The 25,444-nt window shown below is 42.5% G+C and overlaps 1 protein-coding gene across 5 annotated transcripts in view; it reads left to right on the top strand.

Moving 5' to 3' along the window:
* Nucleotides 1–13,040: 13,040 nt before the first annotated feature.
* Nucleotides 13,041–25,444, top strand: part of gphnb (gephyrin b) — a 96,149-nt gene continuing 83,745 nt past the window's right edge. For all 5 annotated transcript variants that reach the window (XM_044169575.1, XM_044169574.1, XM_044169573.1 and 2 more), the window contains exon 1: nucleotides 13,041–13,186. In XM_044169575.1, coding sequence (XP_044025510.1) covers nucleotides 13,123–13,186 — 64 coding nt within the window. In that variant the 5' untranslated portion in view covers nucleotides 13,041–13,122. The remainder of the gene's footprint in view (nucleotides 13,187–25,444) is intronic.

The raw sequence follows: 25,444 nt of genomic DNA, 5'->3' as shown, positions 1-25,444 counted from the left end.
GTAATTGTTACAGTAAGGAAGTTGTCTAGTCAGTTGTCCTCAGCCACCTCTATTGGGTGCACTGGCCACGAGTGATCAGAATGTCAAGGCTGAATCTGGTGCCTATATGAAATATTAACACAAGGTGGTGCTCTTGTCCTCTGGAAGAGCCCCTTGTCAACCTGATGCTGGTATTGTATGAATGGCAAAGGAAAGTCTCGGAGACCAGTGAACATACATTTTCAGCTGTTGGGGGGGGCAATGTAGAAAGGAATGTTATAAGTATATTATTTATGTCAATAAATAGGAAATTTCCATACAATCCATCGCCATACCTGCGTAAACAGTCTTTAATGTGTTTTTATGTTGAGATGATCAGAGAAGCATTAAGAATATTAAACAATTAAAGATTTAATGAAAAAACTGAAACAATTACATTTCAATCTTGTATATTATCGGGTGCTGAGTGGCCAAGTGGTTAAGATGCATACCATATTACCGCAATGTCCCCAGTTGGACTCTGGGGACCTTTTGTCACACATTTCTCCATGTTTGGTGTCTTTTTCTATGTCTGTTTCTCTACTGTCACTATCAAAAATAAAGACAAAAAGGCCAAAAATGTATCTTTAAAACATCTTACAATATAATACAAACAGTATTATATTCCAGCTCAAGTGTCTGTAGTGGTGGAAATTTCACAGGATAACCACAGGAAATTGACTTCTATGATCACATGACAAACAATATACCTCCAGTGAAGTGTAATATTCTGCATCTATAATGCTACTAAACTACTGTTAAAGCCCCTGTAAACTTGATTTCAAATCTTAACTATGTTTCTATAACATTAAATAGCCATGAATAAATAAGCAACAATCAAATTTAATGTGAGGAACTATTCTATGGCAATATTTATGAAGAGTTTACCAACCAAAAACTCAGAACTGCGTTTGAGAAATTTTATAACTTATAACACAGAAAACTGTGTGTTCATGAGGTACCATCATTCATATTAGACACTGATTGATAAAATTGTTTTTTATCAAGGTCTTTTTAAGGTAAGTAATAAATCTAGTTACCATGTCATTGTAGATATTGATTATAATGTGTTAACTTATGATAAAATAGTTTTAAAGCAAACAAATAATCATGATTTTTGTTCTGACTATGAAAATGTAAAGTTTCCATACTGACTTGACATTGTGTTTGATAAAGTCATACGAAACTGAATACAAATTCAATAATTATGGCAGATAAACAACATATTTTCAAAGCCCCAAGAAGAAAATAATTGGATGCTATGATAATATTAGCTAAACAATACAAGGCCAATATTGCGTGAGGAGAAATGAAGTGTTTGCTTTCTCTTCCATTAGGCGGGCTGGGCTCAATATTAGGACACAGTGCGTGATCCATCTCAGTCGGCACAGCCCTCGTTAAATTGTTTAGAAAATTGCACACGGCTGTTTTAATGTGATTAAGACACAAATTGAGCACCCTACCCACCTCCTCCTCATAGCTCCTCTGTCTCTGGACGATGCAAATGTCAGGCATGTGTAGGGGGAGGGGAGATGTGGATGCTGTGTAGAGCTCCCCTGCATCCTTGACCCAGTCAGTTGGGAACTCAGGATACCGTACAGCATCAAATCTGCAGAGAATAGTCATGTTAGGTGTGTATTAATCAGCAAGGGTGTGTTGGTATGCAGAGGGTGTGAGGAGGAGATGTGTCAAGTGGGCAGGGTGTGTTTGTGTGTGTGTTTTTTTTTTCTTTTAGGGAGGGCAGGCAAAGCTGGAGCATCCCCTAGCAGTGAGTGAAGCAAAGGCACACCCCCGCCCCCTCCTTTTGCCTCTCTCTTCCTTTCTGCGGCCCTCTGTGGCCTCCTGGCCGTCCCCAAGTCATTTCAATCTAAATGCAAATTTCATCAACCTCCCACTAAAAAGACTGATATTATTATCAAAGCCAATGTGTTACGGCTGTGTCGTGTGGACGTGTCACTCTCAATAGCATCTCCAGTGCGGAAACCTGCCAATCTCCCTCCACTACTCAGAATGGATCTCAGCTTTCTTTCTCTCTTTCCCTCTTTCTCTCAGTTTATGCTTCTTTTTTCTCTCCCCTCCCTCTTCTTCCTCTCTCTATCTCTCTCTCTCCCATTCCCTCTCAACAGCACTCTCTCTGGCTAACATCTTCCCTTTCTGGCCACTTTGATCCCTCTGTTTTCCCTTAACTCCGCCCTCCCGCATCCCCTCATATTTGGCCTCGTCTAACCTTTCTTCAAGAAGCCCTCCAAATAGAACCTCATTAGTCCTCCATATGTTGTGTTTCATCTCCCCGAGCCCTCTTGCCCCTGCTCTGCACTAAGCAGCTCACTGGGACTCTGCACATGCTTGCAGACCAACAGCGAAACACAGCAGAAATTCACTCTGCTCCTCTCTGCAGTCACACACACATCTCTCTCTTTGTCTCCTTCCATTTCTCTTTTCCCTCTTCCTCACTGAAAACATCCATCCTCCATTTTCCTCTCCTTTTAGTCCTCTTTCTGTGTTTGCAGGTGTATTGAGGTGGAGGTGAGGGATGGAGGGATGGGTGGAGAGGGGTTCTCTGGAGAGAGGGAGAGGATGGGTACACGGAGAGCAGGAAGGTGGGGAGGCTGAGAGTGGAGGCAGAGCACCCCGGGGAGGCTGCGCTCCAGGGGTTGTTAACATGCAGGTTGCATATTTCTGAATTGCAGAGCAGCCTTATCTCGCCGTGCTGGGTCACTGAAGCACTTCCTTTTTCACTGTGTGCGTGCCTGTATGTGCACCGTTTGTGTATTCCCGTGCAAGTGTGCTCGTGCATGCATGTCTGCATTTTAGAGTGTGTGTGTGTGCGTGTGTACGTGCCTGCATGTAAATATGTACATATGCGTATGCAACCGTGCTGGCAACAGCAGGAAATGTGAATCTCTGATGGGGAGGGATTCTCACCCCCTCTCTCTTTCTCCCTCTCTCTCTCTCTTTCTCGCACTGCAGCAAGAAACACTCATCAAACTGCAACACGCATCTCGCAGAAGCCCTCAGATACAGCAGCAGCAGCAGCAGCAGCAGCAGTAGAGCCTGGGCCTCCTGTTAACACACAGACATGACACAGCGACAGCCAACAGCTTAACACTCTGCTCCCCAGCTGGCTCTGCTCTCAGGTGGGCCACTAAGGTCTGCCAGATAAAAGCTTGCACTGCAGGGTATTAGGCGTTCTAGCCAGGAGGGTGACACTGCGTCGCTGCCGGCCCCCTTTAATATCTGGTGTCCCTGCCTGCCTGTCTGCATGGTGTAAGTTAAGGTTTCTGGCCTATGTGTGTCCTTGGGAGGTCAGGCTCTGCTTAAGACTGCATTGCATGCTGGGACCATGCATCTCCAACATGTACCGCACTCTAAATGAACCTCCCTCCTTAACATCTTTGTCACGATCCCCTCCATTTGTCACAGCGTGGCAGCAACACTATTGTCATACACGTAGCTGTCATCATTATCAAGTAACGCAGTTTCGTGCAGAGGTCAGAGTTTAGACTGCGAGTTGTGTGTGAAAGGAGGATCACGTAGTTGTACAGTGGACATTGTGTGGCTTCTACTGAATGTACAATTAGCTCTGTTTCTGTTTTGAAGTGTGTTTTAGTGCAAAAGAGAAAGTGTTAGGTAGAGGTATGCGCACAATAAAGCATTCATCATCACAGGTTGCAGGTGTCTCTTAACCCCTAACAGATTGTTTCAATTTTATTATTTTTACACACATGTAGAGGTAAAACTAGCCTGAATTTATTTTTAAAAATCAAAGATTAGAGAAAAGTCTGAAATCCCAACTTTGTGCAGTTTTTTCTTTCACAAAAGAGTACTCCATCGATTTAGCATTGCACTTCTACAATTTAACATTATCGGACTCACGATGGACAGTGTTGCTGACAGTTCTGTCGGACATTAGGGCGTGTTATTCTAGTAGCAGCTAATGTAGCCTCCAGCCAATAGTTTCAAGCAGAGATGCAGAGCAGACTCAAGTGACATCATTTGAGGTAATTTATTAGATTTCGCGCAGTTCCCTCTGGAGCCACAAAAGGCTTTATTCAGTTTTTTTTCACATATGCAGTAGTACTCCCCAACACCTGTAAACAGACGTGTACAATCGGTGGAGGTCCCCTTTAACTTGTTAATCTTCTTTTGACCCCTCAGATATATCTTGTGACCCTTTGGAGGGTGTATATAGTTTGTTGTCTATATTGTTAAAAATGCATATTTTTATCGTCATTCTTTTCTATCAAAGTGTTTCTCTGTGTGCACTCATGCATGTTTGTCCACATGTGTTTGTGTGACTGTGTGTTTTTCTGTTAGTGTGTGAATGTGTGTGTTACGGTGTTTGATGTATTAGCGTGAGACCGGATCAGGAGGAATGCTGTGACCCCTCCCTGGGGTCTCTCTTCATGACTGAGTGGACTTGCACTTTGCAGATTCAGGTTCAAAACCGCTGCTTATAATAGACACACTTTAGATCTTAGCAACCAACAGTGCTCTTGCTTTCGATGCAGCTCAAGGTTGAATGGAGCATGTACTTGTTGAGAATATAACATGTCTGTGCTAAACTATAACATGTGCATCCTGGGTCCTTGAGGAGCACTCTACCAAAGGCAATGCTCTCTGCTTCTGCCTCAGCTGGCTCCATTGTTGATCTCTGGCCCCTCCAAACACAAATGCATTACAGCAATATATTTGCCACATCCAGGCCAGTGTATTTTCTCAGAGGAGTCCTTTTCAGCTGCCGATATGGCTTATCTTAAATCCCCTGGCCCTGTGACGACACACCAACGCAAATGGGCCAGACAGAGAAAGGGTTCAGGGTTTACAAAGCAAGGGATGAGTGAAGCTGCTAATTATTCTTGCTTCTTCTCTTTCTTGTCAAATCAAAACAGCTATATCTTTAAATCACTAGTTTGATTTTTTTTTTTTTTTAAGTCCAAATCTAATAATTTCAAAGTCGGTATCGGTATCCGTGTGTTCAGTTATATTCTAGATAGCATTTATTCTTGCGTGATGTTGTTTGTGAAAGCTGACCCTTTTAGGATTAGATACTTAAAAAGATTAGGTTTGACAGCTGTTATGTCAAATCTTTGATGCTCAATATCTCAGCTTTTCACCCAGATTAAAAAACCTTTTAATATCGAAGGACATAAGAGATAATTGATCTCAAGAATATGTGTTTTTGATTTCTTAAATGTCACACATAAGGCATCCAGCTGAGGATAAAGGCGCAATCTGTGAACCAAATGTTAACAAAAGCATCACCCCATTACCAAAATTTAAGACACAGGACTGTAACCTGCTATTAATCCCAAATTATTACCAGGCCAAATTTGCTGTTTTTTGGTGCTGTAAAGGGTTTGTTTAAATCAGTAATGTTGCTGTGGTAAAACTGGACAATATTTTCATTTATAATTCACTGAAAAACATACAAACTGCTGATTTTCCATCTATATGACATTCAAATATGTGTGACCTCAAATTTACGTGGTCAAAAATTGGGCAGATTGCACCTTTAAACTCTAAATATAGGATTAGGCAGATATTTAACATGTTAAATGTCTTTTCACCCTGGCTAAGTATACACTAAATATATTTCTGCCATTCCTCTCACCTCTCATATTGCCCCACATCTTCTTCTACCTCTAGCTTTTCCTCTTTATTGCCTTACTTTGAATGATGTGTTTTTATTGGTTGCATGCCTTCCCTCACTGCATCTTATCTCTTCTGCATGGCTGGCTAATTTTTCCGACTGGCCTGGGTGTGAGTCAGGGCTCCTGCAGTGATATGGAAGACCATACAGGGGGTTCACCAGGGGTGATGATCGAGGATCTGCATGCGAGCCGAACAGGAAGAGGGGAGCAGGCTGAAGAGCGGACCCTCAGGTGATGTAGTTATAGGAGCAGAGGATGAGAGGTGGGAGTACCTAGGCCAGGCAGAGAGGGGTAACTGCATGGCTGATTCAGTGACTGACAGACTGGCTGACTGGCTGGTTGATTGACAAGCTAACAGGCAGAACAAGGAGAGTGTGGGTTCACAGCTCCACTCTACTGCCAGCAGGCATCGATGCGGCTCTGAGGTCCACCAAAGGCCTGGATGAGTAATAAGTCATGTAGCACTGACTGCCATGTACACACACCCCCACCCCCTCGAAGCACGTTGAGAGAGGATGAGGAAAAGGATGAAGGGGAGGGTGAGGATAGAAGAAGGGAGGAGAGAGAAGATAAATTAAGAGAGAAGAGGTACTGTAAGGGAAACGAGGGAGTATCTAAGCTGCAGAAATGGGTTTGTGTCTGTTTGGGCATGTGCACACTTGAGTATGTATACATGTGCACATGCAGGGGTGTGTGTGCTGTGTGTATGTGTGTGTAATGAGGCATCGTGAGAGAGCTCTCTGCAGGAAGATGTCCGATCCAGTCCCACTATGCCACTGATCCCAGGCCGCTGACTCTGCTCCCAGGCTCTGTCAGGTCCAGCTTCACTCTCTCTCCCTCTCTCTCTTTCTCTCTCTCGCTCCCTCCTCCGAGTTTCTTACTACCTCCCCCCCACCACCACCACCACCACCTCTAACTCTGCCACGCAGCTGACAGCTTGGCCCCGACAGCGCACTAACCACATTACCTGAACTCACCACAGTCATTATCCTGTACTGGACCCACTGGAGCTTGAAAGTCATTCCAACTTCTCTGCTGGTAGAGGTTAATAGGTGTGTGGATGTGAGATTACATCCCAAAGGCTACGTGGCGTCCGGCAAATCCCGAATTTCAAATCTTTCTTGGGAACAGTTTGAAAGGACAGGTGCCAAAGGGTGTTTTTTTTCCTCTATTCTTTTTTATTCAGTTCACGCTTCCTGACTTGCATGTCAGATTTGATGACAAGAGACAGCCACAAGTGTCTGGAACATTTCTGTGCATCTGAAGGCATAAATGCATCAACAGTGCACCTCCACTCCTGGAGGAGATGATTATTTCTGGACTAAACCTTAAATGGCCTTAGACAGCTAAGCTTTATCTCTATTTGAAAATTCATTATTGGTTCCTTATAGAACTAGACCTTTCTGATTTCAACAAAATAATGCTGCTTTTTATAGCAAAAAAATCAACATCTGTACCTGTAGAACAAGTCAAGAACAGATATGGGTTTTTTTTAAGTATACTGTTGCTGAATTTTATACAGCTACTAGCTATTTATAAAGTAGCCAATGGCTGCTTTTTGTGCAGCTCACCATATCTTTATATTGGACCATTTTCATGCAAAACTGTTATTTAGTGTTTCTTGTCAGGGTGGAAAAGGCTCTTAAACAGACTATAAAGAGATATATATGAAACACTAACAAATAACATTTTAGATTTAGATTTAGAGGTTAGCAGCTCCTTAACACGGGGCACATATATGTGTATATGTGCAAATAAATAGCAGTTTTTACAGTTTTTATGTAGTTTTGGTTATGGTGGAATCTCCATCCATATATTGGCAGAGAACAACATAACTGGCTGGTATCCAGTATACTGTATAATAAAAAATCAGAAAAGGCCTGATAAATTGGCTAAGCAATATGTTGGTTGGACCCCATTAGCAAGCTGATGAATAAAGTTTGAACTCTGGTTGGACTTGCACAGTCTGTATATAAAACTGAATCAGGCAATTCAGCAAAATTCTTCTGTATAGTCCTAAATAAGGATTTAAGTTCAATGCGTGGTTTAAAAAGTTCAATGAAAGACATTAAGGACTTTTATTTATAACCATTTCCCTGTATGGCTCAGTAAAGAAACTCTCTAAAAGTGTTCTTATAGTGCCAAAAAAGGTTCTGCTATCGCACAAACCAAACAAAACCTTCACTGGCTGAGTATCAGCTGTGGTGCTGCCTTACATAAAGTTTCATTCTATATACCGCCAATTTGCTTGAGATTGCATGTAGCTGTCAAGTGATATGTTTTCAGAACGTAATACAGACATGATGTGCAAAGCCAGCTATGTAGCCACAGAGAGTATGGTCGCTTACACAAACATTACATCAGACATGTCACTACGAACAGGCAGAGAGGCAGAGATGGATGGACGCATTACCTTCACTCCGCTACGGTGCAGCTCAGACAAAATGAAGGCCAAGCTTGCCAGAAACACTACATAAAGTGAGACACTTTTTTCAATCCTCATTTAAAATCATTAAGTGGCCTCAGTTAAATTTGAACATTGCAAATACACATACAAGAGAAATTGAATGTATTTAAAGGTGGGAATGGATGTTTTTGAGATCCATCATTTAGCACAGGTCCTTTCCTAAACTTCCAAAAGTCCAAGCTGACTGATAATCACCGGCAGGAATCCGGTAGTGCTGTGCCCATTAACAAGAGGAGATTTTTTTGCTTTAAGGGCAGAAAATCTCTATGTTTAACTCCTCTGCATTAGGAGCCAATTACACGGCTGAAAAAAATGACCCGGGGAAGTTTGGTGTCCAAGGTTGTTTGTGCTGACATTCTGCTTTTCAAATGCCAGTCTGTTAATTATGCAAATGGACTACAAGGCCCCTGTATAAACATATACGTAGGCCCCTTTATATGTACATAGTCCCATATATCCTGTGAGTTATTAGAGACAGCCAGCCCTTGTTTCAATATAATAAAAAAAAATTGAAATATGAAATGACCCCTCCGGCTGAAGCGCGCCTCCCTCTCCAGTATCCCTCTCAGACTCTCAGGCCCTCACTCTCCTCCTCCCCTGTCCTCTTTTTCCTTGTGGTGCAGCTCTTTGCGCAGCGATGCTATGCGACACTGGCCAGTTTTAGAGAAGGCGAGTCCACATTGCATTACTTCTGAGCAGAGAGAAATCCAGTATCAGATGTAATGGGTTTGATTCCAAAGCCCTGGGGCAATGTTCTGCGCTGCTGTAATGGTGGTGGGAGTCGGCAGAGATCCTGCACTCATCAGAATTCTGCCTAACACGCACACACACCCTTCCTTCTTATGTCTGCTCTCTCATGCTTTCCCTTCTTATCTACTCTCTCTTCATCTCTATCCCTCCATTTTTCTCTCTTCTTGAATGACCAGAGGTGTACTCCACCCCGCCTCCGACTCTTCCCAACCTCCTCGCCATGTTGTTGCCTAATTACTGTCTCTAAACAAGGGGCTTTGTCCCCAGCAGTCCTGAATTAAGTGTCTGCTGCTCATTCGCAGATGGATAATTGTTTTTTTTTTCTCTTCCTCTGTGACTTCTCCTCTTCAGCTGAGGCTAGATTTAGTCAGGTATTCTGAAGAAGGCATCATGGGATAATGTCAAATAAGCCCCAGGGTAAGTTTCCCTTTCCTGTTTAGTATTTTAAAATTTTAATTAAAGAATAGCCTGCCATCATGAGCAGGGCACCTCTCCAAGACAACATATGATTGGTTAAAGGAGTAACAAGTCTAACCATTGCCATCACACTGCTGATGAAATTATGTACTCCCTCTAAAAAACTGATACTATTGGCTAATCAAACACACATTTCATTCAATGAAATTTTTGACCCATATAAAAAGATGAGGTGCAAAGTTGGAGCCATAAATGTGTAACTTAGTGGAACTCTGGAAAAAATTGCAGCTGCATGCTTTATCATGCATTTAACAACTCAAGCCTGGTGTTTTCTTTTTAGGAATGGCGGCAGGCTTGGGCTCATTGGGGTGGAAGTAAAGCTTTATGGCTCTTTGCCGACCATGTCCTGCATGCTTTATGACAATGGATGGATGTGCAACTTTTTCAAGCCTCTTCACAAGTCCAGAGACATTAGGGGAAAGCCATGAGACAGAAGTAATGAAACTGCATCCAAAAATATCTCCTGTAATCTCTGTTGTTGAATAAATTATACTCTGTGTAGTGTGTTTGCATTGATGTAAGCTACTGCCTGGTCTGGTTTCTATATAGTTTTGAGGGAGATTCCACCTTCTGCCACATGTCCCAGCAGCCTAAAGACGAGGCTTAAGCATGTCTAATGTTGCATAACACAAACACCCAGAGCAAGCTGCTGTCCTCTTACCCCCCCACACACATCTGGAGCCTTGGGGGAAAACGAGGGGCTTTCCTGGGTGCACCACAAAGACGGGAAGGCATACATTTACAGCTCTCTCCGTCTGCTGGGGCTCCCCTTATTATTGTGATGGATGGCGGAGGGAAAAGGGGAGAGCGATGGCCCTTGCCGATGCATCACCTATCCATGAACAGCGAGCAGCTTGACCAACGGTGAGGTAATTACACCGTCATTATTATGCGTACTTGTGCACAAGCATACACACTTTCACACTACATAAACACAGTCCTCTACACACCAGATGGGGTCCCCAATGTCTTCAGCCCAGTGCCTCCCTCCCTCCCTCCTCTATACATCTCTGCTCTGCTATCTTCTCTCCTCACCTCCCTCTCTCTACACCAACAAGGGAATTCCAGCCTTCTAGGAAAGCTTGCCAGCTCTGGACCATGGAGTGTGTTTGTGTATATGTGTGTGTGCGCCGTCTGTTGGCATTGTATGAACAAGTGTGTGTCTGTGCATGTATTTTCACATACTCACATGCAAACACAACACCTCTGTGTAAGCTGGTTGTCACCATTAACAAGGCCTGTTTAGCATTGGGTCCCCTCCATCACTGACAGGCTGACAGATGTGGATGCTTTCATGATGCCATGCAACAGAGGGCGAGATCTCCAGCAAATGAGTTTCTTTCCACAGATATGGCAAGTCTGAGTCAGCTTTAAGAACAGTAGTTGGTTTAACCGACTTTGTAAAGCAAGTGATTTTTAAAGAGCAACTAAACAGCAATTGAAAATCTTGTTGTGGTGACCTCCAGTGATTTAACTTCTCACCTTGCTGTGTAAGTGTACTACAGGGTAAACCGTGACATCACTGCTGGGTGTGGTTACAGGTCTGACCACACCCAACCAGTCCCAACCAAAGAGAACACTGACACACTGCTTTTCAGTCTGGTGTTAAAGGAAAAGTTTGACCTTTTGGGAGAGCCACTTATTTGCCTTATTGCCAAGAGTTAGGTTGGTTCACTGGGCACAGCCAAGAAATAGTTCAGCACATAACCCCCCGTAAAACCGTGTGTTGTTTTCACACTTCTGTTTTTGTACAGATTAAACAAACGAGTTGTGACGTGCCACTTGGTGAGCTTTAAAGGTGCTGGTACATGGATTTTTTTTTGCCCTTTGGAGAGAGCCAGGCTAGCTGTTTCCTCCTGCTACCAGTCTTCATGCTAAGCTAAGCTAACTGTCTCCTGACTGTAGCTTCATATTTACAGTACATACAAAAGAGTGATATCGATCTTCTCATCTAACTCAGTTAGAAAGTATACAAGTGTATTTCCCAAAATGTTAAACATTTCCTTTAAGTTACTCTTTAATCAATTCAGCCAATTTCTGTAACACCCCATGGGTCTCCATGCAAGTGTTTGCTAGTGTGTACATATTTGTGTTAATACAGTATGCAGTACACTGTAAAAAAGTTGCACAGTTTTTTTGAGTTTATTCAACTTTTAGAACAATTGCTGCCCAAGTCTAACATTTCACATTGCCATTTAGTTGACACAATGTGCACACAGTTCAAAATGTTGAGTTGGCAGAACGTTTTTCTCTTATAGTGTATATGGATAGCTGTTTCTTAGATGGTCGGAAAATGTGATTGTGAATAATCTGTATGATTGGTACAGTTTTATTTTGTTCCTTATGTGCATGTAAACTTAAAATTATGTTTGAAACAAGTTCCATTGAATTTACGGATGTTTTAATACAGATAAAAAAGGGCGACTGGTACATAGATAGCCTGTGAAGGACTTCAGGTACAGCATTTATGAGAACAAAAACAACAACAAGTTTTTCAACAGGCTCAAGTAGGTTAAGTAGTGACAGTTAAACAGTTAAACAGTTTTGTTAAACTGTGCATGGTAGCTGATGGCCCAAAACTAAAATGAGAATCTGCATCCCTCCGGATTCTTGAGATGCATCCATCAAAAAATCTTCAGTCAGAAATTTATGAAGAGATTGTCCAACCCCCAATGTTTATATGATGAGTAGAGCAGTAGGACATAGATGTGTTGTACTGGAACTTACAGGAGCTTTGAAGGTCTTGGCTGACACACACCTCCTGTTGCTAATTGTAACACAATGGAAGAGGGAATTGGCTATTATATAAAGTGTGGAAATTGAGTCAGTTCTTTTGGTTAGGTCAATGGACACAGACACAGCAACTCTATTGAAGCGAGCCAGTGAAGCTGGAAGAGATGCCCATTTCTTGCCACGGTTACTGTGCTCATGTACATGTGTTAATGAATTATGTATATTGATAGATTCACGGAGGATGGGCATTTTTTTCCCCATGAGAATAAACAAGGGAAATTACACACCATGGAAGCGTGCAGCCAGTCTATGAATAGAAGCAGTGCTTTTTTACCAGGGGATGCAGTTGCAGTTTTACAGGTCAGACTGTGATCTTCTCTTAAGCCTCTGCATTGAGATGTAGCCGACACATCTCTGGGGTGCTGTCGCTGACTCTTAGAGGGGCTCCTTTAATCTCTAAAAGCAGGGGTGCAACTCATGGAGGGAAACTTTGGAGGGTGGGGGAGGGGATTTTTATGGGGCCCCAAAAACTGATACTGTTAATCATCAGGTTAGGGTTCATTTGAGGCTTCTAAGCACCAGGGATCTAAAATTTCAGCTTCAAAAATGGCATCAAATGAATGACATGAGAAAAGTGAGTGGCGCCTGCAGACGTACTGCTAGTCAGTCTCCCCTAAAAGCCTTCACAGGAAATCAATAGTGGTCTCCATAAGACTTAATCTGGGATCCACACTACTACCGTGGCAGGCGGCCAGCTGAGTGATGTGTGCGGTTTAAACGGCCCCCGCATCCTGCCCGCTTATCTGTAGGTGTCCCGATGATCGCTCGGCTTTCTACTCATCTTGTCTGGCTGTTTTATTTTTATTTATTTATTTATTTTTGCTGTATCCCTGCCCTCCTCCATCTCTTCCTCCTCCTCCCCCTCCTCTTCCTCCTCCTCCCCTCCCTCTCCCCTCTAAGTTCGATGCGATCGGCTCTGGGCCCTGCCGTGAGTTCTCGGTGCGGGCGACAGCGCTGCTGAACATGGCGTCAGACGGGATGATTTTAACGAACCACGACCACCAAATCCGGGTCGGAGTCTTGACAGGTAAACGCAGAAATGCCCATCGGCTCTTACACATTTTGCTCATATTTCCATGAATTCATTTCCGCTGGCTGTCCGCCCGGATCTTCATACATGTCGGCTGGTTTTTGCGTGGCGGCGGCGGCTCTCGGTCTCTCGCTGGCTTTTGCAGCCTCTTGAAGGCGGCGCTGATTCAAACCCTTTTTCCCCTCTTTCTTTTACCAGTGTGCATGAATGTACATGCCACATTACATGCTTATACGGCGGAAACGGTAAATGTGGGCTCTGCATTGGTTTGTGTCCGTTCATGTAGATTTCTTGTCGAGTCGTTTTCCCTGCTGAAGAAGAAGAAGAAGCTCAGTTTATGTGTATTGAATAATTCATGTCCCTATCTGCTTGTCAGAGCTGAAAATTACAGCTGACCGTGTGTTGTGTCGCTGCTAAAGATGCTCAGGCTATAGATTGCATTATTGACACCCAGCTGACCACAGCGATTTTTGAAGTGTTGTTCACGACAGTTGCTGAAGGTGGATGTGGTGTTGGCGGTGGTGGTGGTGGTGGTGATGATGAGCGCATCCTTGGCCTATTAAGAGCAGTAGATGATCTGAGAAAATTTGTGAAAATTCGTGTAGACGACGGATGTGGCTTATTTTGTGAATGACAGTGCCGGCCGAGGAGTTTACATGACACATGATACCGGCTCTGGCTCGGTTTGGTGGGGCTGAACACACGGGTAAATCCTCCTGACATTCCTCTAAACGCAACGCGATGACGGCGCGTCTCAGCCTACCAATACTGGAAACGGTATGCGCTTGGATACAATGTGCGGCTGTGAGGCGGCGGATGGTGTTAGATCTGGTCGTCGCCGGCCTTCATTTTTTCCCCTGTGTGTGTGCGCGCGCGCGCGTGTGTGTGTAGCCTATGCTTTGTCATGTTTCTGATCGTCAAACATCACGCGAGGCGAATCCAGCGGTTGTTGTCATGATCGGAAAGTAAATGAAACAGAATTTTTTTTTTTGGAGGATGTGGAGAGGGAAGGAGGGTGGTGGTGGTGGTGGTGGTGGTGGGGTGGATGCATGATGAAGACTGTCCAGAGGAATACCCCCCCCCCCCCCCTTCACTCCCTCTATCTCTGTCCATCCTGTGTGAGGCTCGGTCGATAAATATTTCATGAAAGCCGTGATCTCACGGTATCCCTCCGTATGGAAATCCAGTATACGGAGGAGGTGGTAGGCGATGTGTAGCGATGGAGGAATGACTATTAGACTCTCTCCTGAAATCTGCCAGGGAAACCCCCACCACCAACAACACCAACACCACAACCACCCGTCGTCTCCTTCTCCATCCCTCCTCCTCTCCTCGTGCTGTAGAGAGAGGGGGAGAGCGCTGTCCGTGGTACTGAAATCCAGCGTCACACAAATCAGTGCGGTACTGACCCTACCACGGTAAATACTGCATCAGATAGATACACCCAGGGATGTAGAGGAGGGTAAACCCATCTCAAGTCACTTTTTTCCATCTCCATCACCATTTTTTGGGCTGACATAACTGTGTGATGAGGAATTTTGGGTTATATGTGTAAGAAAATAGTCACAAACTGATGAGGATTCGGTGTTTTAAGGCTTTCATATTGGTTTTTGTGTATGTAGGTGGTTGTTTGCCTTATGTTGATAACCAACTGGAGGTCCGAGTATACCCATCCCCCTTTTTTTTAACATTACATCAATGCCCATGCCACATCAGAGGGGGTTAATTTATCTGTGTCATCAGTTACTTGAATCCCCAACTGTATCCCCAGCATAGTGACATATTGCCAGTTTGATATGCTGTGCAGTGTTGACAATTCCTGCATACATATGCCGATGTTGAGACGCGCAGAGACACAACCGACAGGCTTATTTGTCTTTTTGATGTATTTGTGTGTGTATATGGAGTAGGAGGGCTTGCACTGTCAGGGAAACAAAGCATCAAAGGAGTAAGGGGGAAAAATGGGAAGGAAACGGTGCACGGTGGCATTAAGTTGCCATGTTTTACCTGACCCTTAGCCTTTTAAGAATCTTATCGTGGCAGGATTACACATGGCTACAAAGACCGCTGTGTGATATATATATATATATATATATATATATATATATATATATATATATATATATATATATATATATATATAAAATCTTTTTGGTGACATGATGTATTTTGACAGCAAAACTCTCCTGCTGTGCTGCCATGAGGAAACAAAGCTCCAAATATTCAGGTTGACTGGATCTCTCTTATAACGCAGAACCTTTGTCGCCACACCTCAGTCTTATACATCCACAGTGTTCATGCCGTTAGTCTGCTGTGTTATGGGGGCCTGTGTGAGCAGAATGCTAATGGGGTCTGGAGCAGTGCTCAATCTCCCTTCCTATGAGGGTCAAAGGTCAGCAGTCCACTCCTGCATTCAGTCACCAGGGAGGAGATGAGACCTTGGCTCACCCCCCTCCATCACTTAGCCCTACATCCCTCTAAACAGGTGACAGAGCCCAGGGGACATCTCTGTTTAGACCCTGGACACAGTGCAGGGGAGGTGAGGTTGACGTGTCCAAGTGTGTGTGTGTGTGTGTGAAACAATAAATGTATTTTGTGGAATGTTTGAATAAGCGGTGAGGTTTATTTGTGAGGAGAGGGAGGTAGGAAACTTGAAACAGGATAATTGGGGTGAACATGCTGTCACTTGTCAAAGATGTCACACTGAAAATGTGACCTTTGTTAGGAGTGGATGAAAGCTTCTCATGCTGTGCTCAGCCCATTGTGATGCATGTGTATTTATTTTTATTTTTTTCTGTCTACCTGTGTGTATGTGCTTGTGTGTGTTTGTGTATTTTTATGCATGAGTGCTCAGTGCCCAGTTTCTAGCTGTTGGTGTTTCTTCCTGTTGAGTTTTAATTGTCCTGGGTCTCTCTCCCTGGGCCTGCCTCAGGGTCTGGGCACTCAGCTACACACTCACTCACTTCAGATATGCGTGCCTTCATTGCATGTGTATTTGTGTACTGTATGCAGAGATACAGTTGTAAATAAAGTTCTTGACAGGCAAAGGACCATACAAACACTCCAAAGATAAATGATGTTTTCAAACATATTCATTTACTTTCTTGTAGAGATGCTAGTTTTCTTTTCTGACTTAGTATGGTGTATAGTATGAATTTATAATATAGACATCTGCATAGGAACATTTCACACCTTTCAAGATTTTTCTAGGAAACCCTCCCATATGAGAACCAGTCTGGGTCACACCACACACTGGATACACACCAGCTGAGTTTTTATGTATTTGTAAGCACATGAGTGTGCACATGCATGGGGGGGGTATTGTCCTTTGCATGTGTGGTATGTGCATATGCATGTGTCTCTGCTCTGCTCTTTGTCTTTGTGCACTAATACTGAGCTCTGGCTGGAAAACACAGCTTAGCAAATCCCCCCAGCCCCAAATATAACTACTGTATGCATACCTCCCATGATCACACACTGAGAGAGAGAGAGAAAGAGAGAGAGCCCTGCAAAAGGCATTTAGTGGCTTTTAATCTGTATAAAGCCAGTGTGTATGTGTGGGCACCATACGGTATTATTATACAGCAGCTCTCGATGCATGGGCCACAGATGCTCTTGGCTTGATTCACGGCCCATAGAAAGCCCCATTGATGCTGGCTGCTGTGTGTGAGCGTGTGGGTTAACTCCAGCCTTTCCTCAAAGAGACGCGGACACACACTCAGCACCGAGTTTCCAATGAGGAGCCAGGGCAGGAAAGCTCCACTCTGCGACAGACAGCACACATTTTTCCCTCTTCTCTCTCTCTCTCTCTCTCTCTCTCTCTCTCTCTCTCTCTCTCTCTCTCTCTCTCTCTCTCTCTCTCTCTCTCTCTCTCTCTCTCTCTCTCTCTGTGTGTATCCATCTCTCCCCCTCTCTCTTCTATTTTTTTTGCCCTTTTTCTATCTCCCTCAGTTGTAACAACTGAGAGAGGCTCAGGGATGTATGGGTGGCTCTCTAAACTTACATGTCTATCAGAAAGACATGAATCGACGGCAGGCAGGCTTCCCAAAACAACCACATTTAGATCACTCTCTCAATCCCTCTGTTAAGTAGAACTAATTCTGTGACTTCCTGCAGAATGGGTGGAAGCTTTAATTTTGGTGGAGTGGTGGTCTGCATGTTGTTGATCTGTCGAAGAGGTGAAGGGCTGTCCTAGAAAGCAGGAAGGGATAAGGTTTTGGGAGAACAGCATCATTTTTAGCACATCAGTCATGTCTAGTTTAAGACACCATACATACTTATCAACAAAACACCTTCTGATAATGGCCCATATTGAAAGAATACATGTTGAACAGTAACACAAAACTGTGCAGCCCCAAACTAAATATGTGAATTTGTGAATTATTTATTATTATTATTATTATTATTATTATTATTATTATTTATCCTTTGGTGTAGAGTGTGTGTGTGTATGTGTGTGTGTGTGTGTGTGTGTGTGTGTGTGTATGTGTGTGTATTCTCCCTTTGCTTGTCTGTGTGTGTGAGTGTGTGTGCATGTGGTTTGCGAACATGTATGCGTGCCTGCTCGTGTGTGTACTTGTCTGGCTGCAGATGGGATAATAACTATTTAATCTGCTTTTCCACATAATTTAATCTCTGGAGTTTGTCCCAAGCTCACCTTAACAGCTCAGGCGCTAAAGAGGCTCACTAGAGAAACAGGAGTCAAGTCAGCAAGAGGCGGCTCTAGCGTGCCAGAGCACCTTGACCAAGACCAGGAGACGCCGTCGAATGGCGTGAGTGGCTGCCAGGTTATGGAGCAATTTTCTCTCGCTGTCTCTTTCTGAATAACTCAATCTACTGCCGACAATGCAAGTTGAGGGTTTTACAATTAAAGGAAAGCTACAATCACAGATACAACATAGTTTTAACATCATCAGACAGTGACATTCAGTATTGCAGAAGATATTTTGTCAATGTAGTGTAATCTACTGTTTTGGCCTGCCCATTTTCCTTCAACCTGCTATGTCTACTTTTATTATTATTTAGGAAATTACTACATTTACCAGAATGCTTTCACCTCACTAGTACTCTGAATGTGTCTTTAAGCTTTGGGTTTCACATGTTGTAAGCAATACTGATGGCATTCCATTTGAAAAAAAGTGGATGTTATGCTGCAGATGCAAAATGCAATAGGTCATATGGCTGACACACAGCATGGAAATGATATATCATGGATTCTCTCTGAATTATAGTTATTGCAAAGTAAGATTTAAAATTTACTAGAGCTTTTATATAATTGAAAAATGTTTAATTTCTCGGCAATGGTACCTCCAACTAACAAAATTGCCAATATTTGCTGGTGGGAAGCTGTTGAGGGATTATGTCCCTGTGTTGAACTACTCTAACTGGTTGGCTTGGGTGCTTGCAAAGGGGGATAGTGTGAACAAGAGCTTGGCAATAACTCAATATTATTGTTTACTGACTGTACGTGAAATCGTATATGTTTTGGTTTAATACAATTCTGTTATCCAAGTTAATTATTTAAAGCACATTGTAATAAAAAAAAACGTTTCAGTTAGTGATTCCCTACATTTCCCAGAATGCCTTTCTCTCTGTTGTAAGAGTTGTGTCATAATCCATAACAATGGATTCAGTTAATTGCATTAAACATCAAGTTGAATATAATTTTGCATATTTTTACCATATTATGAAGCACATAGCTGTATACAGGCTCCTCAATCCAACTGCACTTAGCTTTGACAAGGACCAAAGTATAGGGGACTTTGCCATGCTAATTTGGGAGAAAAAAACAGAGACACCTGAAAAACCTTCTGCTTTCAAACTCAGTTGTAACATTGCTAATATCACATTGTCTACATTTGGCCAGTTATCCATGGGGAATGACAAAAATACACCATCAAACTATAAAGACATTGAAACACATCAAATGGTTGTTATTTTGACAGCGTTCAAGAAGGATCTAAAAAGATGTAGAATAAAAGATCAGATACGAGTTTCTTGTATAAAGATGCTTCACCATTGAAATTACCAGAGCCTAAATCAAGTGCCTTAAGACCACTCAGCCCACCTGCATATTTTTGAAGTCTTTGCTAACTCCCTCATGACCACTAGTCTGTCTGTGCTCCCATTAGCATCACTGTTATTATTCCTTCTCATTTTCGACTGTGTTGATGCTGAGACAGCCAAACGTAATATCCTGACATAGCTCACATCATGACTGGATAACAAAAACACAAAATAGATGTTAACATTCAGTTCACTGGTGATATAAAGATACGTGGTTTGGATGGGAATTAGAGAGCCTCAGGCCTGCATCTACCCACTAGCATGATTTTATTCCTCCTTTTTCCTGTTTTGACCCAACTCTCTGTGTCTGTCTATGGTTGAATCATCTCTAAGCTGCTACTGGGGTGTTCCCTTGCAACAATATGTGGGCATCTGTTCAACAATATGCTAGTTTGAGAGAGCTACACTTGGAACAGAAGAGCTAAACAGGGGGGGAAACCATACAAATTGGGCATACACTTGTTCCTGCTTCTCATCTAATTCCCATTTTTAGATCATCTTTAAGCCACATTTGTGGGACTACTTTGTTTCGACTTCCATGGTTGTTGCCTTTATCAACCTTGACACGTTTGGCTTTTAACAGACTGTAAAATCAGAAATATTGATAACATTGTAAACCCAAGTGCCATAAAGACAAAATGACATCATTGTTAGAGAATAAGCAAGCACCTGGATGGTTTATGTGTGGTTTTTTTTTTAGACTAGAAATATATTTGAGCTCTTTGTTTGCATGTGGTCAGACAAGGATTTATCTTTCGTTTGGGTGGGGCTCATACCGTAGCAGTAGTTAAAACACAGACTGACCCATTCTCTCGCTTGTTCTTTCTCTCTCTCTCTGCATCACACACACACATATACACACACACAAACACAGCTGTGACAGTGAACAGCAGTAAGGCAGGCGGACCACATGACCAGAATAGACAATACAGGATCAGGGACACGAACACAGAATGAGAATTAAGTCTTCACTGCAAAGGAATTATTTTCAGCGTCGAGTAATGGGGAGTGGAGCGTGTGTTGGGGCAGGAGGGGGTGACTCTCCTCCCATTTTACACACACCCCTCTCTCTCTCTCTCTGCTTTCATAGCCCATGGAAATAATCCTCCCTTACTGTAAATAGTCTTTAATTGGGATGCGAGTTAGAACAAGAGGCAGACGGTATTTGGCGGACAAGGAGCAGAGTCTCCTCCGCTCTCGTAGACTCTTGTCAACTCTCCAGAGAAGAGCTCCATCGGGGCTGCCTGGAAAGCTATTCCCAGACTGGATGCGTAGGTGTAGGAGAGTTGGTCGGTTCCCACTCCCTCCTGGCCCTAAAGCAGCGTTACAGTCTGTCATTCTTTTGAGGTGATAATCACAGGAGGCTAACATAGCCCAAAAAAAAAAGAGGAGGATTGCACTCAATACTTTTGGAGTAAGCAAAAGAGCAAAAGAGATGCTGGTACTTTGTAGTGTCAGCACTTATCTTGTTTTGACAGAAAAACAGGCATTGGACATGCAGAGCTTGAAGTTATTGTTTTCTATTTTTGTATTGGTGATAAACAGGAAAGACTATTCTGAAATGATTAGTAACACCTTCCAGCAAGTGTTTGATGGGTGGTGCAGTAGCTATGTCCAAACCTTTAGATTCATATGAAATGCAACTTCTCTGGTCATGACAGGTGAAATTCTCTATTTATTCATATTAATATTACTATTTATTAATACGTCTAAGTCTCTTTTGGATTTAGCCACTCCTAAACTGTTGCCAATGATGCTTGAGCAAGAGGAGTCCTCCTGTATTTCTCTAATGCAAATGAGTCTAATGGTAAACTGATAATCGCAAAATCTTATATGAAGCTTTTAATGGATGTTTAGTTTAGGCAAATTAAACATTGCTTAAGAGGTTTTTTACACATGTGTGTTGTGGTGCTCATCACACTGCTGGTGCTGTCTGCTTATGATGTTAGCTTTCTACAATAAGCATATTTATAATGTGTACCATTGGCTAGCATAAATTATACAATGTTTCCATTAGTTGTTGGCTGTTTGGAGTGAAAATGTCTTTCTCTCTTGCTCAGTTGCAGAATCTCCTCCCAGAAAGTTGTGATGACTGAAATTACAATATGCCCTGCCTTACACAATGTCTACACAGCCTGCATAGCAAAAGCAGAGTAGCAGCAGCAACTTTAGTCCTCCGTCAGTGTCTACACAAGATGCGTCCAGGCACAGTACTGCTGTGTGTCACCCGCGTTTTGGCAGCACTCAGAGCCCAATACACTGTAGTTACGCGCGTAAAACTAGAATAATAGACTTGAGCATAAAAATATGCTTCAGGTGGTGGTTGTGCGCATAAAGCGCAACTGAAATGCTAGCTGTTACACAGCCTGTGTAGACAGCTAGATTGATTAAAATAGGAACGTATCTGTTCTGTCATACTTGCAAGAGACGGATGACTGAAAACCGCATTTGAAATGCCTCCTGTCTAGACAGTTAAGTCTTTACTTGTTCATGGGGCTTTGATTGATTAAAGCCACTGCATCAGGGTCTCCTTCAGCATTTTATAGTGGGGACGCCTTGTCTTGTCTGAAATAAAGAGCGCCCATGGACACATGTACATGTACATGGACACAGCAAGAACTGTGATTGGTTTGCTTTGGCTGCCTTGTGGTTTCATATGAGCTTCTGGTGGAGTTTTTGTAGTAATGCCAGATTTGTATTTTGTGATCTCGCAAAGCCATTTCCAGTGCAAACTTTCTCCTTCCCAATTCTATCACAAAATGAATTTGGACAGAGCAGTTTAATTTGGCCTTTGGGGAGAGATGAGAGCAATGGGGTGGATTTTTTTGTAGTGCATTTTCAAAATCTTTTATTTTTCTAAAGTTCTGCAACATCTATTGAACGTCTAAAGGCTAGGTCCTTTTAATAATTGATTGAAATCAAATTATTTCCATTTTTCCACATAATTGATACATATATTGGGCAATTTAACTCCTGTACCCCCATAATAACACTGCAGCTGCTGCAACTGAGATGTTTCAAAGAACCTTTTGCTTTTAAGACAAAATACACTTCCTTCTCTTTTTTTTCTGGTTCATTTTTTACGCTATACGAAAGACAGCTTTCCTCCTTTGCTTGGGCCGGTCCCCCGCGATAACCTGTGCAAAGAGAGAAGTCGCTGAGTGATGGCGATAGAGATCGAGATAAAAGATACAGCGGTGGCTTTTAACTGATGAGTCACTCTTGTGGTCTGCTGTAGCTGGATCCCGTGTCCTGGCTTTAGGTGTTAATTAGGGCTGGAGGGACGGAGGGAGCGAAGGATGCAGGAGGAACGAGGAAAAAAAGAGGAAAAAAGTCATTGATTCATCAGTGGCCCCGTGTGCTGCCATGCCACTTCACGTCTTTATCAGTCCTCATCTAATAGGTGTCTGAAACGCATACCTCTCTCATGTTTCACCCATGGGAGGAGGTCAGCTCGCCTGTGTCTAGCATCTATCACAGGCTGATGGAGTGCTGATGTCACAGGGAGCTCCTCATTGAGAGCAGGGGCTAGGCTAACAATGCTAATAGTCTCAGCAGTACAATGTTAATCTTTTTAACCATATTAAATCATTTGAAAGTTAACACACGCATTTATTACTCAAATTGCATTCAAGATGTACACATCATTCTTAATAATCTTAAGATTTTACCATTTTCTTGACTAGCTTGCGTCCAATTCTGGAGTGTTTCACCTGGTCACTGTTGCCGTGGAGATAAAACATTTCTGTAGGAATTAATCAGATACATTGATCCTTTTTTCTTTAGGTGTAAGTGGCAGTTTGTTTTCTTTCCTAGTGTGATTACATTGGTCTTTAGCCTCCACTTTACACCTAACATACTGTACTATTAACATAGATATAATTTAGCTGGGTTACACCTATACTCTACACTTATGTGTCTGACATAACCATTATAAAATCAGAATTACCTCTTTCACTGTCTAAAATGTAAGCTGCTGGACACATCACTTGTAATAATGACATCCTGACAGTAAACTTATTCCTAATCCATGTGTTTGCTTCTGACTGAGCTGCCAACGATTTGTTAAATTTACGTGTTCTTCCTGGTTAAATCCACACACAAATCTTTATATTACAACACTTATTTTATTAGAGATCTAGTTGGATTTAATCTGTTGTTAAAGTACTTCCAGAGATGGGTTCATCATCAGATCTTCAGTGACTCAAGGGTGCATTGGATTTTACGTCCTTCTGGTCTGTCAGATCACTAACATGTTAATGCCAGGTGGAGAGACAGGTTTCTCCTGGTGGAGAAAAGTTGATATGTGTCGTTTTGTTCACAGGTAACTTGAACACAAACTGCAACATTTTTTTGCCAAATCTAAATGAGCTACAGAATGTTATGTGGTTGTCAGAGAAACCAACTAAGTTAAAGGGGCACTCCACCGATTTTACATGTCAAAGTCAGTTTAGTAAGCACGAGGAGTACTACTCAGCCGCGGAAAACAGTTGTGTTTGGCTCTGGAGGAAGAGAAAAATCACTCAAATGACATCACTTGAGTAATCTCAGTTTGTACATGGATATTACAACTTTTTAACAGAAAGCCTGTGTTACAAACTGGGGGCTTGGAGTTGGAAGCACATGGACATACCAGGCAGGGATGGTCTAACATCTAAAAGATGCACTGAGCGTCCCTTTAAACTGAGATTATCGGAAGTGTAAAATTCAGTTTTTTTGGAGCTTAACCCATACTAGGGACTAAAAGTTAAGATATCTCAGCCTTTGCTGCTTAGAGTTTCACCACTCTTTTATCTGTGTCTTACAAGTGGCAACTAAATTGCTGGAGTACTCTTCTAACACATCTTGTTTTTTCTGAACAAGGATTTTTTTGTCTATTCATTTAGCGTTCATTGTAAGTCAAAGTATTTTATTGACTGGATCACATCTACAAGTCAACAAATTGTTTCCACAGTTTCAAACGTGCACTGTACCTGACCATTAGATATAACGGTCAGTGTCATTTTGATAAATACTGCATACTTTAAAAATATTTTAAACATACTAATCAATTTAATAACTTGTTAAAAAATGTAAGATTTTGAAGCCCCACAGGCCACATAGTAACAGTTTCCTCCTGGACAATCAGCGGTGACAGGAATTGGGAGATGAGAGGGGGACTGTGAGGTGAACTACTTCTCAGATCTTCCATGTAGTGCAGCAGCTATTAAATCTGGCTCACTGCAAGAAGAGACAGGGAACTTCATTTATGTCAACATCACTCAGGTTTTCAGTATTTCGACATTTTGTTGTTGTTTGCCAAACAGAGAAAGAGTTGGGTGTAGTTTGAAGAGGGTCGGGGTGGAACACAAGAGACAGAAGAAACAAAGCAAGTCAAGTGAAGCTATTTTATGACGTAAATAAATTGCACAATAATGTAGCTTTTTTTCCTAACAGGTGTGCACGATTGCAAAATATAGCCCCTTTAATTTTCAATGAAACATGCAAATAATACCCAATAGAAAAGCTTGAGGTTAGGAAGCATCACACAGCACCACATAATATGATCGGGCATTCATAAGAACAAAGACAAGCGTTTGTACCAAGAAGGTGGAAAAGCACCGCTGGGAAGAGGTGTAGCGCTGTGTGACTTCTGGCTGTCACCATTGGCAACGGCCCTTCCGCTCCTTCTTGACACGCTGCCAGGGTGTCCATTGGCTTGTCACTTGTTCAAACCCCCTCCCTCTCTCCTTTCTTCCCTTCTTCCCGAGGCCACAAGACCGGCCATGTCGATGTGCGACGCATTGAGTGAAGTGTGTGACACATGCTTCCGGGAACCACCCTCGTCTGAATTGGGGAGAAATGTTTTCTATTTTTGTTGCAACGAATACAAAGGTGACACACTGAGGAGAGAGGATATTTGGAAAAAGTGTTCAAAATCGACATTACATTTGATGGGTCTCCATTAAAAAGGCTTTTCCCTGCAGTGTTTACCGTTGCTATGGAGCGAGCGCTGCAATTGCATTCATAATTGACAGTAATTATATTATAGTCATTGGCTTGCTCACACAGTTATATGTACATCACTAATCAATTCCTTATCAATGATAATTGAAATCAACTTTGACGAGTGTTACAAGACTTGAGACTTTAGAGATAAATATAACACATTCACTCTCTCTTTTTCCCACTTATATATCACATTTTATC

Source organism: Siniperca chuatsi, linkage group LG16 (assembly GCF_020085105.1).
Source record: "Siniperca chuatsi isolate FFG_IHB_CAS linkage group LG16, ASM2008510v1, whole genome shotgun sequence".
NCBI classification, from domain to species: domain Eukaryota; kingdom Metazoa; phylum Chordata; class Actinopteri; order Centrarchiformes; family Sinipercidae; genus Siniperca; species Siniperca chuatsi.
This window is presented reverse-complemented; position numbering and strand designations above follow the sequence as displayed.